We start from the raw sequence: 11,840 nt of genomic DNA, 5'->3' as shown, positions 1-11,840 counted from the left end.
GATGTATGAAATCTGGCTCCTGTTGGTATTCATCTGCTCTACCCTAGGGACCACACAAAGGGTCTATGCAGCCCTCAGTGTGGTCGCAAATTTCTCTGCAGTCTCCCACCAGGTTGCCAAGGTTTCTGAGGTTGTGTACTTCGTGAGTTCTCTCACCCACCCTCAGAGTTTCAGTCTCAGTTCATTAGCTCCATACCTTCACTAGGTCCTTACCTCCTATTATTTCTCCCCACCAGAGTCAGGTTTTTCTGCTTGGCTGAAAGCGGGCACTGCTTTGCATATGTCCAAGTGGTGCCTGCTCTCTGTCTTGCTCGGCTTTGTAAGGTGTTTGGAGAGAGAGGCTCGTGTCCATGCTGGTTCCCCTTATTTATTCATTTTTTCTCTCCTCCAGTCAACCTGGGGAACTTTCCCCAGCGGGGCTTCAAGCATCGTTCCCTCTAGGCTCTCTCTGCTCTTTCCCCTCCAATGTCTTGGGCTACCGAGGTTTTTGCCTCATCTCCTCTTCCAGCGCTGGTGCACAGATCTGCGCCTGGGTTTCCGAGCCATGTGCATCCTTGCTCTCCTCAGAGGTCCTGCATGTCACATCCACTAGATCCAGAAGAATTTCCTCAATTTTTTTCCTGAGCCTTTCCCTGATACTACAGTAACTCCACTTTTATTAAACTATCTTTTCCCGGACTATCAGTGCATGCCCTCACTATTCCACCATCATGGCTCCGCCCCCTACATAGTATCCTTTTAACACCTATTTCATCTCTGATTTATTCATTAAGATCACCTACCTAGCCAACCACTGCTAAGAAGTATGATTGAAAGTTCTGTAGATATCTGTTACATCCATTTGGGCTATGGCAGCGATTAAATCTGCTGTTTCCTTGTTGTTCTTCTGTCCGGTTGATCTGTCTGTTTCTGAGAGTGGGGTATCGAAGTCCCCCAATACTATATCAGAGTCTAAGAGTCTAAGTCTCCGTTTAATCAATTCACAATAGCTAAGACCTGGAACCAACCCAAATGCCCATCAACAGTAGAATGGATAAAGAAATTATGGGACATGTACTCCATAGAATACTATACAGCAGTAAGAAACAATGAAACCCAGTCATTTGCAACAAGATGGAGCAATCTGGAAAACATCATGCTGAGTGAATTAAGCCAGTCCCAAAGAGAAAAATATCATTTGTTTTCCCTGATCGATGACAACTGAGCGCCAAAGAGGAAACCTGTTAGGTGAAATGGACACTATAAGCAACAATCCCTTAACATATCTTTTAAATAAACCGGCACCTTGTAATTAGGTGCATATATATTTATAATAGTTACATCTTCCTCTTGAATTGAACCCTTAATCATTATATAGTGTCCCTCTTTGTCTCTCTTAACAGTTTTGTGTTAAAGTTTATTTTGTCTGATATTAAGATGGCTACACATGCTTTTTTTTGTTTCTGTTGGCATGTAATATCTTCATCCAACCTTTCACTTTAAGTATGCATGCATCAGTGTTGGAAAAATGTGTTCCTTATAAGCAGCAATAGATGGGTTTTGTTTTTTAATCCATACAGCCAATCTGTGTCTTTTAACTGGAGAGTTGAGGCCATTAACGTTCTGTGTGACTATTCATAAGTAGTAACTTTGCCCTGCCATTTTCCCAAAAGTTATTCTAATATATGCTCTGAATTTCCTGTGATTTTTACTGTGAGTTTTCCTTCCTTTACCTTCTTTCATAATGATGGTCGTGTTTCTGTGTTTCTGTGTCTAACACATCTTTAAGCATTTTTGCAGGGCTGGACATGTGGTGACAAATTCTTTCAATGTCTGTTTGCTATGAAAGGTCTTAATTTCACCTTCATTCACAAGTGAGAGCTCCGCAGATATAATATTCTGGGCTGGCAGTTTTTCTCTCTTAGTATCTGGGCTGCATCTTGCCATTCCCTCCTAGCATGTAGGGTTTCTGATGAGAAGTCTCCTGTGAGTCTAATTGGAGATCCTCTGAGAGCAATCTGACATTTCTTTCTGGCACATTTTAGAATCTTTTCTTTATGTTTCACTGAGTTTGATTACAACGTGTTGTGGTGAGGATCTCTTTTGGTCATGTTTCTTAGGGCTTCTATGAGCTTCCTGTACTAGGATGTCTCTGTCCTTCTCCAAACCCTGGAAGTTTTCTGCTAGTATCTCGCTAAAAAGTCCTTCTAATCCTTTCTCTCTCTCCATGCCTTCAGGAACTCCTCTGGCACCTGGCGCCTGTGGGTATGATATTCATTTGCTCTGTCCCAAGGACCACACAAAGGATCTGTGCAGTCCTCAGTGTAAACTCAAATTCCCCTGCAATCTCCCACCGGGTTCCCAAGGTTTCCAAGTTTGTGGCTTCTCCTGAGAGTACTCACGTCTCAGGCACTCCGTGAGTTCTCATACACACCCTCAATTTTTTTTCAGTGTCAGTTCATAATCTCAATGCATTCACTCGGTCTTAACCTCCTGTTATTTCTCCCCACCAGAGTCAGGTTTTTCTGCGTGGTTGAGGGCGGGCACAGCCCTGAGTTGACATAGCTTACACGTATGTCCAAAATGGCACCTGCTCTTTGCCTTGCTCACCTTTGTAAGGTGAGTGAAGAGAGAGAATCATGTCTGTACCAGTTCCTTTTGATTATTTTTTTATTTTTATATTTTTTCTCCTCTAGTTAGCCTGGTGAACTTTGCCTCATGGGGCTTCAAGCCTTGTTCCATCTAGGCTCTTCCTGCTGCTCCCCGCCAGTGTATCAGGCTACTGAGGTTTCGTGTCACCTCCCTTCCCAGGGCTGGTACATAGACTCAGCAGCTGGGGTCCCGAGCTGTGGGTGCCTGTGCCCTGCATGTAGGTTCACCGTGTCCTACTAGTTCCGGAAGTGTTTCCTCTGCAGTTTTTTTCCCTAACTCCTCCCTGAAACTACAGTATCTCCACTTATTCTAAACTATCTTTTCTCATATTACCAGTGTGCTCCCTCCCTATTCTGCCATCTTGGCCATTGGGGACTAAGACACGTGTGTTTACAAAGTTCATGAATAATTTCTCTCCATGAACATCAGCCACAGTCTGCTACTTCATGTAGCATCAAGAAGCTCCTCTCTTAGTTTTGGTGGTTCACTACCCAAGATCCAGTTGAACCCACTGGTTCAGCCATCTGGCGAGGCCAAAGGATGATGGAGCATGGAGAACCAGGAAGCTGAGAGAGAAAGACCGACTTCATGTTTCAATGTAGTTGATTTCTTCGCTAATTTAAAATATGTTTTTCCTTTTACTAACTTTGGGTTTGGTTTGTGGTTGTCTTTCTAGGTCTTTGGGCTGCATTTGTTGCTCCCTTATTTAGTATTTTTCCAGTTTTTTACTCATTAGCAGCGAATGCTACAAACGTTCCAATTAAGAATGCTTTTGCTGTATCCCAAGGGTTGATATGATATACAGCCACTTCACTTGTTTCCAATATTTTACCTTAAAGTTGAAGGTAATTTTGTGAATTTTCTTGTGTTTTGTTGTTGTTATTATTTATTTATTTTTTGATTGGAATATTTTTGCTACTGCCTTGGCCACCATATAATCTCTGCTGTGTTCACTTTCAATAAAATAACAAGTATGTTTTTGTTAGCAAACAGGTACCTGAAATAAGAAACATTGTTATAAATGCAGTCATTTCTTGCTTCATTTGTTCATAGTCATTAATTTATATTTTCTGTGTGAAATGAAGGGTGAAGGCAGATATTCCTGTACTGTGTTGTTTGTGGAATACATGCAAAATCTTTCTTTCTAATTGTTTTCTCAGCAGATCCGTAGGATCCATGTGTCTGTTTGGTTCGGGGTTTCTTCCACTTGTATAGAAAATTTTAGTGTCAGAACACCATTCTCTGGTGTCTTCTGAGGAGGGTCTCGGCTATATGTACATGGCTTTTCTCTAAATAGGTGGCTTAGTGTGGCTTCATGAGCTGTATTAACAAAAAATTAAATCTTCCTTTTCCTTACACATCTCTTTTTTGGGGGGAGGGGATGAAAATTTCTTTCTTTTCTTTTTTTTAATTTATTTTTTTTCATTTATTAAGCTTTTATTTAATGAATATAAATTTCCAAATTACAGCTTATGGGTTACAATGGCTTCCCCCCTCCCATAATTTCCCTCCCACCTGCAACCATCCCCTTTCCCGCTCCCTCTCCCCTTCCATTCACATCAAGATTCATTTTTAATTCTCTTTATATACAGAAGATCAGTTTAGTATATATTAGGTAAAGATTTCAGCAGTTTGCCCCCATATAGCAACACAAAGTGAGAAAAAATACTGTTGGAGTACTAGTTATAGCATTAAATCACAGTGTACAGCACATTAAAAACAGAGATCCTACATAATATTTTTTTAAAAAATTAATTTTCTATGCCATTTCCAATTTAACACCAGGGTTTTTTTTTCCATTTCCAATTATCTTTATATACAGAAGATCAATTCAGTATATAATTAGTAAAGATCTCATCAGTTTGTACCCACACAGAAACACAAAGTGTAAAAATACTGTTTCAGTACTAGTTATAGCATCACTGCACATTGGACAGCCCATTAAGGACAGATCCCACATGGGATGTAAGTACACAGTGACTCCTGTTGCTGAGTTAACAATTTGACACTCCTGTTCATGGCGTCAGTAATCTCCCTAGGCTCTAGTCATGAGTTGCCAGGGCTATGGAAGCCTTTAGAGTTCGCTGACTTTGATCTTATTCCGATACACATCTCTTAAGCCATGTGTCTCTGTCTTAACAAATCCATTCCCCCAGGCAGTTGCTGTTGACTTCAGGACTTTTAGCTTCTCATTTACATCAATCCAGGAATCAAGAAGAAATGATAGGCATCTTTTTCTAAAATGACACACATAAGTGCTACCAAATACCAGGCCACTGACCTCCACACCTTAACAGATTTCATGGGCGGAACTGTCAGCTGTGTCACTGGCTCTGCAAAGTTTCTAGATACATGCATTCCCTTTGCAAATCCAATACTCATTGGAAGATAGGAATCAGGGCCCAAGTAGGAGAAAAGTCCTGTCTGTACAGATCCATCAGATTCCCCACTACAATGTCAGGAATGTAAATTCCTTCAAGTATTCCCAAAGGATGCCACACTAAAAGTTTGATGATTCCAGGGTTGTTTGAATCCCTTGACCCTTGCCAAATCAATTACCAGGGCTGTTGTTGGTGTAGGGTAAGGAGAGACCTTGCAGTCTATACTAAGTAGGGAGTTCCCAGTGGTGAGCAGGTCATCTGGTTTCATGAACTTATGGGTCACTAACTCCCTCCTTAACAAATAATGCTCTTGATATGTACCAGGCATTAGGATATAGGAATACAACATGGAACTTTCAGTCTGAGATAATGATGGATGTTAAATAATGAATCAAATTATTGGATAGGTAACAGCACCTCACTATTGTCCCATTAGCACCTCAGCCTAGGAAGTAGTATACATAGGAAAGTACTAGATCCTTACACTGTGGACCCTCTTCACCCACTGAGATTATAGCCCATTGAGGTTACAGGTAAGCACGCTACTCAGGGAAGTTACAATACTCCAAAAAAGGCAAAAAAGGAAATCCTCCCATTTCAAGGCTTCTGCCATGTGTTTATATAACTAAATAGCTATTAAGAGGTAAGCATATCAGCAATGAATCTTACTTCTGAGACAGCCACAATCCCACTTCTGGAATTACAAGCAGAGTCTTGTAAGTGAGCCCTGTACTCTAGCAGAAAGACTTGGAGGGCAACCGATTTGGAGTATTAAAGACTTGCTAGAAATCCTGCTGAAGCCCCAGTGTGTTCTGTCACTTTCTACAGAGTGGCTACAACCAGTGTTCATTCATTATATTGGAGGGATACATCCTGCAAGGATATGAATTCACAGTAATTAACTGACAGTGGGATGGGGTTTTCGGAAGTTAGGTGTCGAGAGACAAACAGAGTGATATGCATCAATAGGCATTAAGTTGTAGCTTGAGGTGCTAAACACACACTCACAGATGCACGCACAAAGAGATGAGAGAGATGCACGCACAAAGAGATGAGAGAGAGACAAAGAGAGAGAGAGAGACAGAGAGAGAGAAACTCCCATCTGTTTGTTCACTGCCTAAATGGCTAATATGGCTGGAGTGTGCCAGACCATACACCAGAACATGGAGCTTCTTCCAAGTCTCCCACATGTGTGCATGGCAACTTGGGTCACCCTTCCCTGCATTCCCACGAAGCTGGATTAGAAATGGACCACCTGGGACTCAAACTGGCAAGCATATGGGATGTTGGCACTGCACAAGTGGCACAAGTCCCGGGACTAGAACCGGCACTCATATGGGATGCCAGTGCTTCAGGCCAGGGCGTTAACCTGCTGCGCCATGGCACCAGCCCCCAGATGTAAATTTTTAACCTATTAATAATTATCTTGAATTAAATGGATCATTAACCAAACCTAAAGAAATAAGGGCCTATTTGCTTATAATCGGAAAGAAAACAAGGGCCATTTAAATGCTTCCTTGAAGAAATTTAAGATTTCCTGCACAGAAAGGATACACATGCGCCCCAAGTAAAATTTACAGGAAGAAAGTGTGTAAAGCAAATGGAAATCAAACAAAGGTTTTCTACAACACCGATGAGGAAGTTCCAGTTGGAACCCTTTTATAGGAAGAAAGAAAAGAATGACGTGTGCAACACACCATCAACTCCCTTTGGCTGTGTGACACAGTCTAATCCTTTACCTGTCCACTGGTTAGTCAGATGGTGTGTGTTAGATGGAACTGCTCCCCACCACAGAAAGAACACTGGAGGGGGCCACAGAGCAGGTGCTGGTGAGGCTTGAACATCTCTTCTCTAAGCTCCTTTTAACACCTCTATGCAAGCCCCAAGTCTTTCCCTTCACAGTAGCCTAAACACATAGGATGACAAACCCATGGCCGTAGGAAGGACCTGAAGTAGTGATGGGGGTCCTGCCACTCCCCAAAGAGAAGACATTGTTACTGAAACACACACTACAAAGAAGTGAACATACATTGTGTGAGTTGTTTTCTGCATTGGTCCTCTGGATATATACTCACAGCCAAAGCTTAACTCAACTAGACAACAGAAGTAAGAGCCAAAGTGACTGCCTCTGGGATGCTCTATGTGCACAGCTGTAAAGTGCATATAGGGTGGTAGCTGGAAACTTAGCAGCTGCACGTCTCAGGTCCCTGCACTTCTGCCTACTTTTTCCAAACTATGTTCTGTCCTCAACAACACAGGCACTGACACTGATGAAGACACACAACTAGAATTTTACAGTGTTTTCCCAACAGGTTACCATTTAATAAAGACCCCTTTGTCCCATTCAAAGTTGTATTCTACTACCTTTTCACAAACTATGTATGCTTGTTCCCAACCCTTCAGGTATCTTCTGTGCCTCAATCATAACGTGTCCTTCTCCCAGGAATGAATTCTTCATTCACCTACGTAAGGAGTACATTTGTTTCAGTGGGGAAACTATCTAAAGAGGCTTCCAACAGCCTATGTTCCTGTACTGTCTCTGACACATGAGACGCTCTGTGAGGAACATTTTCTGAACACACGGAGCTCTGTTGTTTGGCGTTAGTTCACCTGGATCTTTGTGAAACTGCCCTCACTCAGCTTGGGAGAAATCAATGGCATCGATGGTCACTGGCTCCCTTTGCCATACTTCCTCTGATGTGCCCCTGGTCTGAAGGATGAATTCTTGCAAGAAACATTACAGAGTATTACAATATAGATTTCTAACTCTCTCACCTGTCACATCAATCCTGTCACTGAACAGATTAGGATGTCCCAGAGAGAAAAATCAGAAACCACACATGGACTACACCTTTTCTCTTCTCCCTGTTGGGAGCATGAAGAATGACACGCAGACATACACACATTATCCTGTTTATTGCTCCCTCCGGATTTTTCTTGCGGTGGGTGTTGATCCAAAGTGCCAATTTATCACCATCAAATCTGAATCTTCTTTCTTATGTTTTAGGATCAGTTTATGAATTCTCCTGGATGAAGGTTTTCAAAAGAACACATTGCCATTGCAGTGACTTCTATATCTCAGGGCATCCTGAAAGACACAAATACACACAGATGCACTTTCTCTGAACAACACCAAAGTCCTTACAAATTATCAAAGCTCTGCATTGGAATACTCCTTTCCCTCATGTGCCACCTATCCACATTCCTCCCAAAAAGTGTCAAAAACTATTTTCCCCTCACTGCAATGTCTTTGCTGGTATCCACAGACTGGCATGGTACAAGACGACTACACAAGACACATATTTTCAAAACAGTAACTTGGCAAGATGTCATCATACAAACATACATATACATGTGCGGAAACAGTGAACAAGTAATCTATGGTGAGGCCAGATATAACTGGGTAATTATAAAGTTGAGGGTCATCCAGTGCCTTGTAATATTAATAGACAGAATTAAAAAGGAAGGAAAGTCCATTATGGGAAGCAGTCCACAAAGCAGACTCCTAGAATGACTTTTGCCGTAAGTAACACTCCGACCTCAGAAAGGACTGTGAGAGCATTTCAGGCATGGAAAGCTAAGACTCTGTGGCAAAAAAAAAATATCCTACACGGAGAATCTCTGTGAGACCCCGGTGGAAAGAAAGGGCCATCAAAGAGGCACGTACACTTCTCTGAAGGGAGGAGAGAACATCCACTCTGCTTATGGCTGTGTCCAAATACCGATGGGGTCTGGTCACAAAAGGCTTCCACAGCCTTGGCAGCCTATGGCAAGATCTTTGGGTGATCGCTGACATCATAAATAAGAGTGCTAATTGTTAAAGGAACAACAGAAGTCACTGTGCTCTTCCTCCCCGTGTAAGATCTCCATCCTTAATGGGCTGTACTATGAGAATCAACTGCAAATCTTGTTCTCAAACTGTACTCTACCCACTGTGTGTGCATGTGGGTGCAAACTGTTGAAATCTGTGCTTACCATGGAGTTGGTCCTCTGTAAATAAATTCAAACTAAAAATGAACCGTAATGCAGAAGGGGATGGGAGAGGGAGAGGCAGGGAGGTGGGCGTGGGGGAAAAACTATTATATTCCTAAAGTTGCACTGATGAAAAATGCATTCATTAAATAAAATCTTTAAAAAAATCAAAAGAAAAGGCTGAGGGAGAGTTGACCTGCAAGTGATGGAGTGCAGCAACTGATTCTGAAAGGCTTCTGGGTGGGACATTCTCCATGCTTCAGATTGTGTGCATGACCGACCCATCCTTACAATTTTTAACCGCATTTCCCTAGTGTCCCTGGTTGATACTGACACCCAGGATGGACTGAGCTTGAGCAATCCCCTTCTCCCTCTGAGCTTCAATGACTGACTGAGAGCCTTTGGGAGATGTGTGATTGGATCCCAGAAAACAGTACCTTCAACTGAACAGCTGGGCTGCTCACCCGCATTCTCCGTTTCCTGTCTAGGTGTCTCCTCCCTAGGGTAGTAGGCCACAGGGTTGAGCCACATATCCTTGCAGATGATCTGGCAGCAAAGAGGGGCAGGTCAGCTCACTGCCCACATCACCCCATTCACCTCAGGCTGAAGAACCCAAGGAGTTCACTTTTGACCTTTCCCAGTGAGGCCCACCTCAGCAATCCTGTTTGATCCTACAAAGTTGTGGTCCAAAAACCAGTTGAAGATGCTCAGAGTGCTGCTGTACTGCCTGCGGCTTTGGGCCTCGTGTTTATAAGTCCGATGCCACTTAACTGTAGTGGAATGATATGCTATATATCCTACAGGAAGAAAAGGATGTGGAATAGGATGGCAGCAATGACCTACACACCTCCTCCCAATTCAGTCTGAGAAACTTCTCACCCTTGACATCTCTAAGATATTCCTTTTCAATCAACTTATTACAGAAGTAGGGGTTGATCTGAAAGTACATCTTGATCTTGCAGCAATTATTGGGGTGCTTGACTTCCTCCACCTGCCAGGATAAAGTGGAGAAGGCAAACTTACCCGGCCACTTGCAAAAAGACTTCTGTTTCTTATGCCACCCTGCCCAAAACACCACCAGACCTCACAGGGACTTACCTGCAAATTGACCATGTAGCTAAGCAAGTCTTCATCCTTGTCGCGGACCATGGCTGACATCTGAGGGTGGTTCACAAACTGCTTTGTCAAGGAACCTTCAGATGATAAAGAGTGCTTGTGTGTGTGCATTTGGGTAGAGGAGAGCCAGAGATGAGGGAAAAAGTATGTAGAAAATGCCACTGAGAGACCATGCAGAGTACACATCCTCACCCTAGGCTCCCTTTCAGCACATTTCCCCAGGTGAGTGTAACATGGTACTGGTTAACCTCTAAGTTTGTGGACTCCAGAGTGGCCCTTTCCTCGGCATGGTGACAGCCCTGGTATTGGTGTGCTAAGGCTACACTGTCACCACATACTATGGGACAACACAAGTTGGTGATCTGTGTGATCTTATTGGTGATCTGGCAGGAGAACTGACCTGCATCAGCTCAACATTCAGATCCCATTCCTCAGCTGCCGGGGAGCACAATTCTGCAGTTTGCCGTGAGACCCAACCTCAAGAATCCTTTTAGATCCCACCTCCCCGCTGAGTCAGACAGCTGGTTCTGACTCTCTAGGAGGGTAAATCAACCCTCTTTCTAGAAGCCTCCATCACAAGAAAGACTGTGCTTCCAATTGACACCTTTTGGGTGACGACTCCCTCAGGCTCACTGTGTTTCTGGTATAGAACTCCTCTTACCATCCCAGTCACAGGTCATGTTTAGGGTCAGAATGTCCCTACCATTCTCTAGGGCAGTTTTACAGGAGTGTGGACCAACCATATTCCTTCCAACTGCTGGTTGTTCATTTGGTAGATCTCCAAAACACAGCATGCACAAGCACAAAACCCTACAGGCACAAAGAGGGAAAGCTCAGGGCAGCTCTGTGGGCTGGCAGGAAATGCAGCGCCAGTCACCCATAAAGGCCCCAGAAGGACCAGGCTGCTTGTCCTCTGTCCCAGCTCCCTGCTGTGGGCAGGGAAAGCTGTGGAAGTGGCTCCAGTGCTTGACCCCTGCACCTGTGTGTTCCAGAAGAAGCTCCTTGCTGCAGGCTTCAGTTCGGCTCAGCTGTGGGCCGTCACTTCCACTGGGGGAGGGAACCTGAGCATGGAAGACTTCTCTTTCCCTAGCACGGTCTCCATGCCTCATTCTCTCTCCCTCCCTCTCCCTCGGTCTCTTTCTCACAAACTTCCCTTTCAAAAAAGAAACAAATCTTTTAAAAAGAAAGAAGAAAACTCAAAAGGATACGACCTTGGCCCAGAAGCCTGGGATATCCTGGATGATGCTCCTCCTGTGCTCCAGGAGAACCCTGCGCCTCTGCTGCATCTTCTGCTTCAGCCGGGCATAGGCCCTGGTGGCTTGGTTATTCACGGGCTGCATATCTAACTGGAGGGCTTCCAGTTCCTCCAGCAGAGGCTGGCAAGCCAGCGACACACGCCCCGGCCACGCCGGCCCGTTCTTTTCCTGCTTCTCCTGGGGTCAAAATCAGGCTTGTTGTGGCAGCACCTGCCCCTCCTACTTCTGCTCCCCCAATTCCTTCACCTGCCTCCTCCTCAGCCACCACCTCAGCCCCCATCTCTCCCCTAATGCCCAGTTCTCTTGAGCGGTGTCCACCATACAGCCATCCGCCTCCTCGCCTACACCACCCGACGCCAGCGGCCCGGCGCACTCCACGGCAGTATCACCCTCCAGAGCTCCTGCCAAGCAGGCCTTTCCCTCACAAAAGCTCTGTCTTCAGCTTAGCCAGATGGTCCTCGGCGAGCCCCGCCACCCAGACGCC

The 11,840-nt window shown here is 44.3% G+C and overlaps 1 protein-coding gene across 1 annotated transcript; it reads right to left on the bottom strand.

The window, feature by feature from the left end:
* Positions 1-475: 475 nt before the first annotated feature.
* Positions 476-11,636, bottom strand: LOC133753997 (testis-specific Y-encoded protein 9-like). Its single transcript, XM_062184634.1, has 7 exons — positions 11,580-11,636; positions 11,309-11,533; positions 10,083-10,160; positions 9,864-9,975; positions 9,636-9,781; positions 9,422-9,530; positions 476-588 (listed from the first exon to the last, which is right to left on the bottom strand). The coding sequence occupies exons 1-7, from the start codon at positions 11,634-11,636 to the stop codon at positions 476-478; spliced, it is 840 nt and encodes a 279-aa protein (XP_062040618.1).
* Positions 11,637-11,840: the final 204 nt, after the last annotated feature.

This window comes from Lepus europaeus, chromosome Y (assembly GCF_033115175.1).
Source record: "Lepus europaeus isolate LE1 chromosome Y, mLepTim1.pri, whole genome shotgun sequence".
NCBI classification, from domain to species: Eukaryota; Metazoa; Chordata; class Mammalia; order Lagomorpha; family Leporidae; genus Lepus; species Lepus europaeus.
The sequence above is the reverse complement of the archived record's forward strand: the minus strand, read 5'-3'. Positions and strand labels throughout refer to the sequence as shown.

Bases quoted from the DNA above. Each gene is read 5' to 3' on its own strand.
- LOC133753997 (XM_062184634.1), bottom strand. From the start codon at position 11,636: ATGGGGGCTGAGGTGGTGGCTGAGGAGGAGGCAGGTGAAGGAATTGGG. The intron at 11,534-11,579 runs GTAGGAGGGGCA...TTTTGACCCCAG, and splicing joins AAGGAATTGGGGGAGCAGAA to GAGAAGCAGGAAAAGAACGG. The intron at 9,976-10,082 runs GTAAGTCCCTGT...TTATCCTGGCAG, and splicing joins GCTACATGGTCAATTTGCAG to GTGGAGGAAGTCAAGCACCC.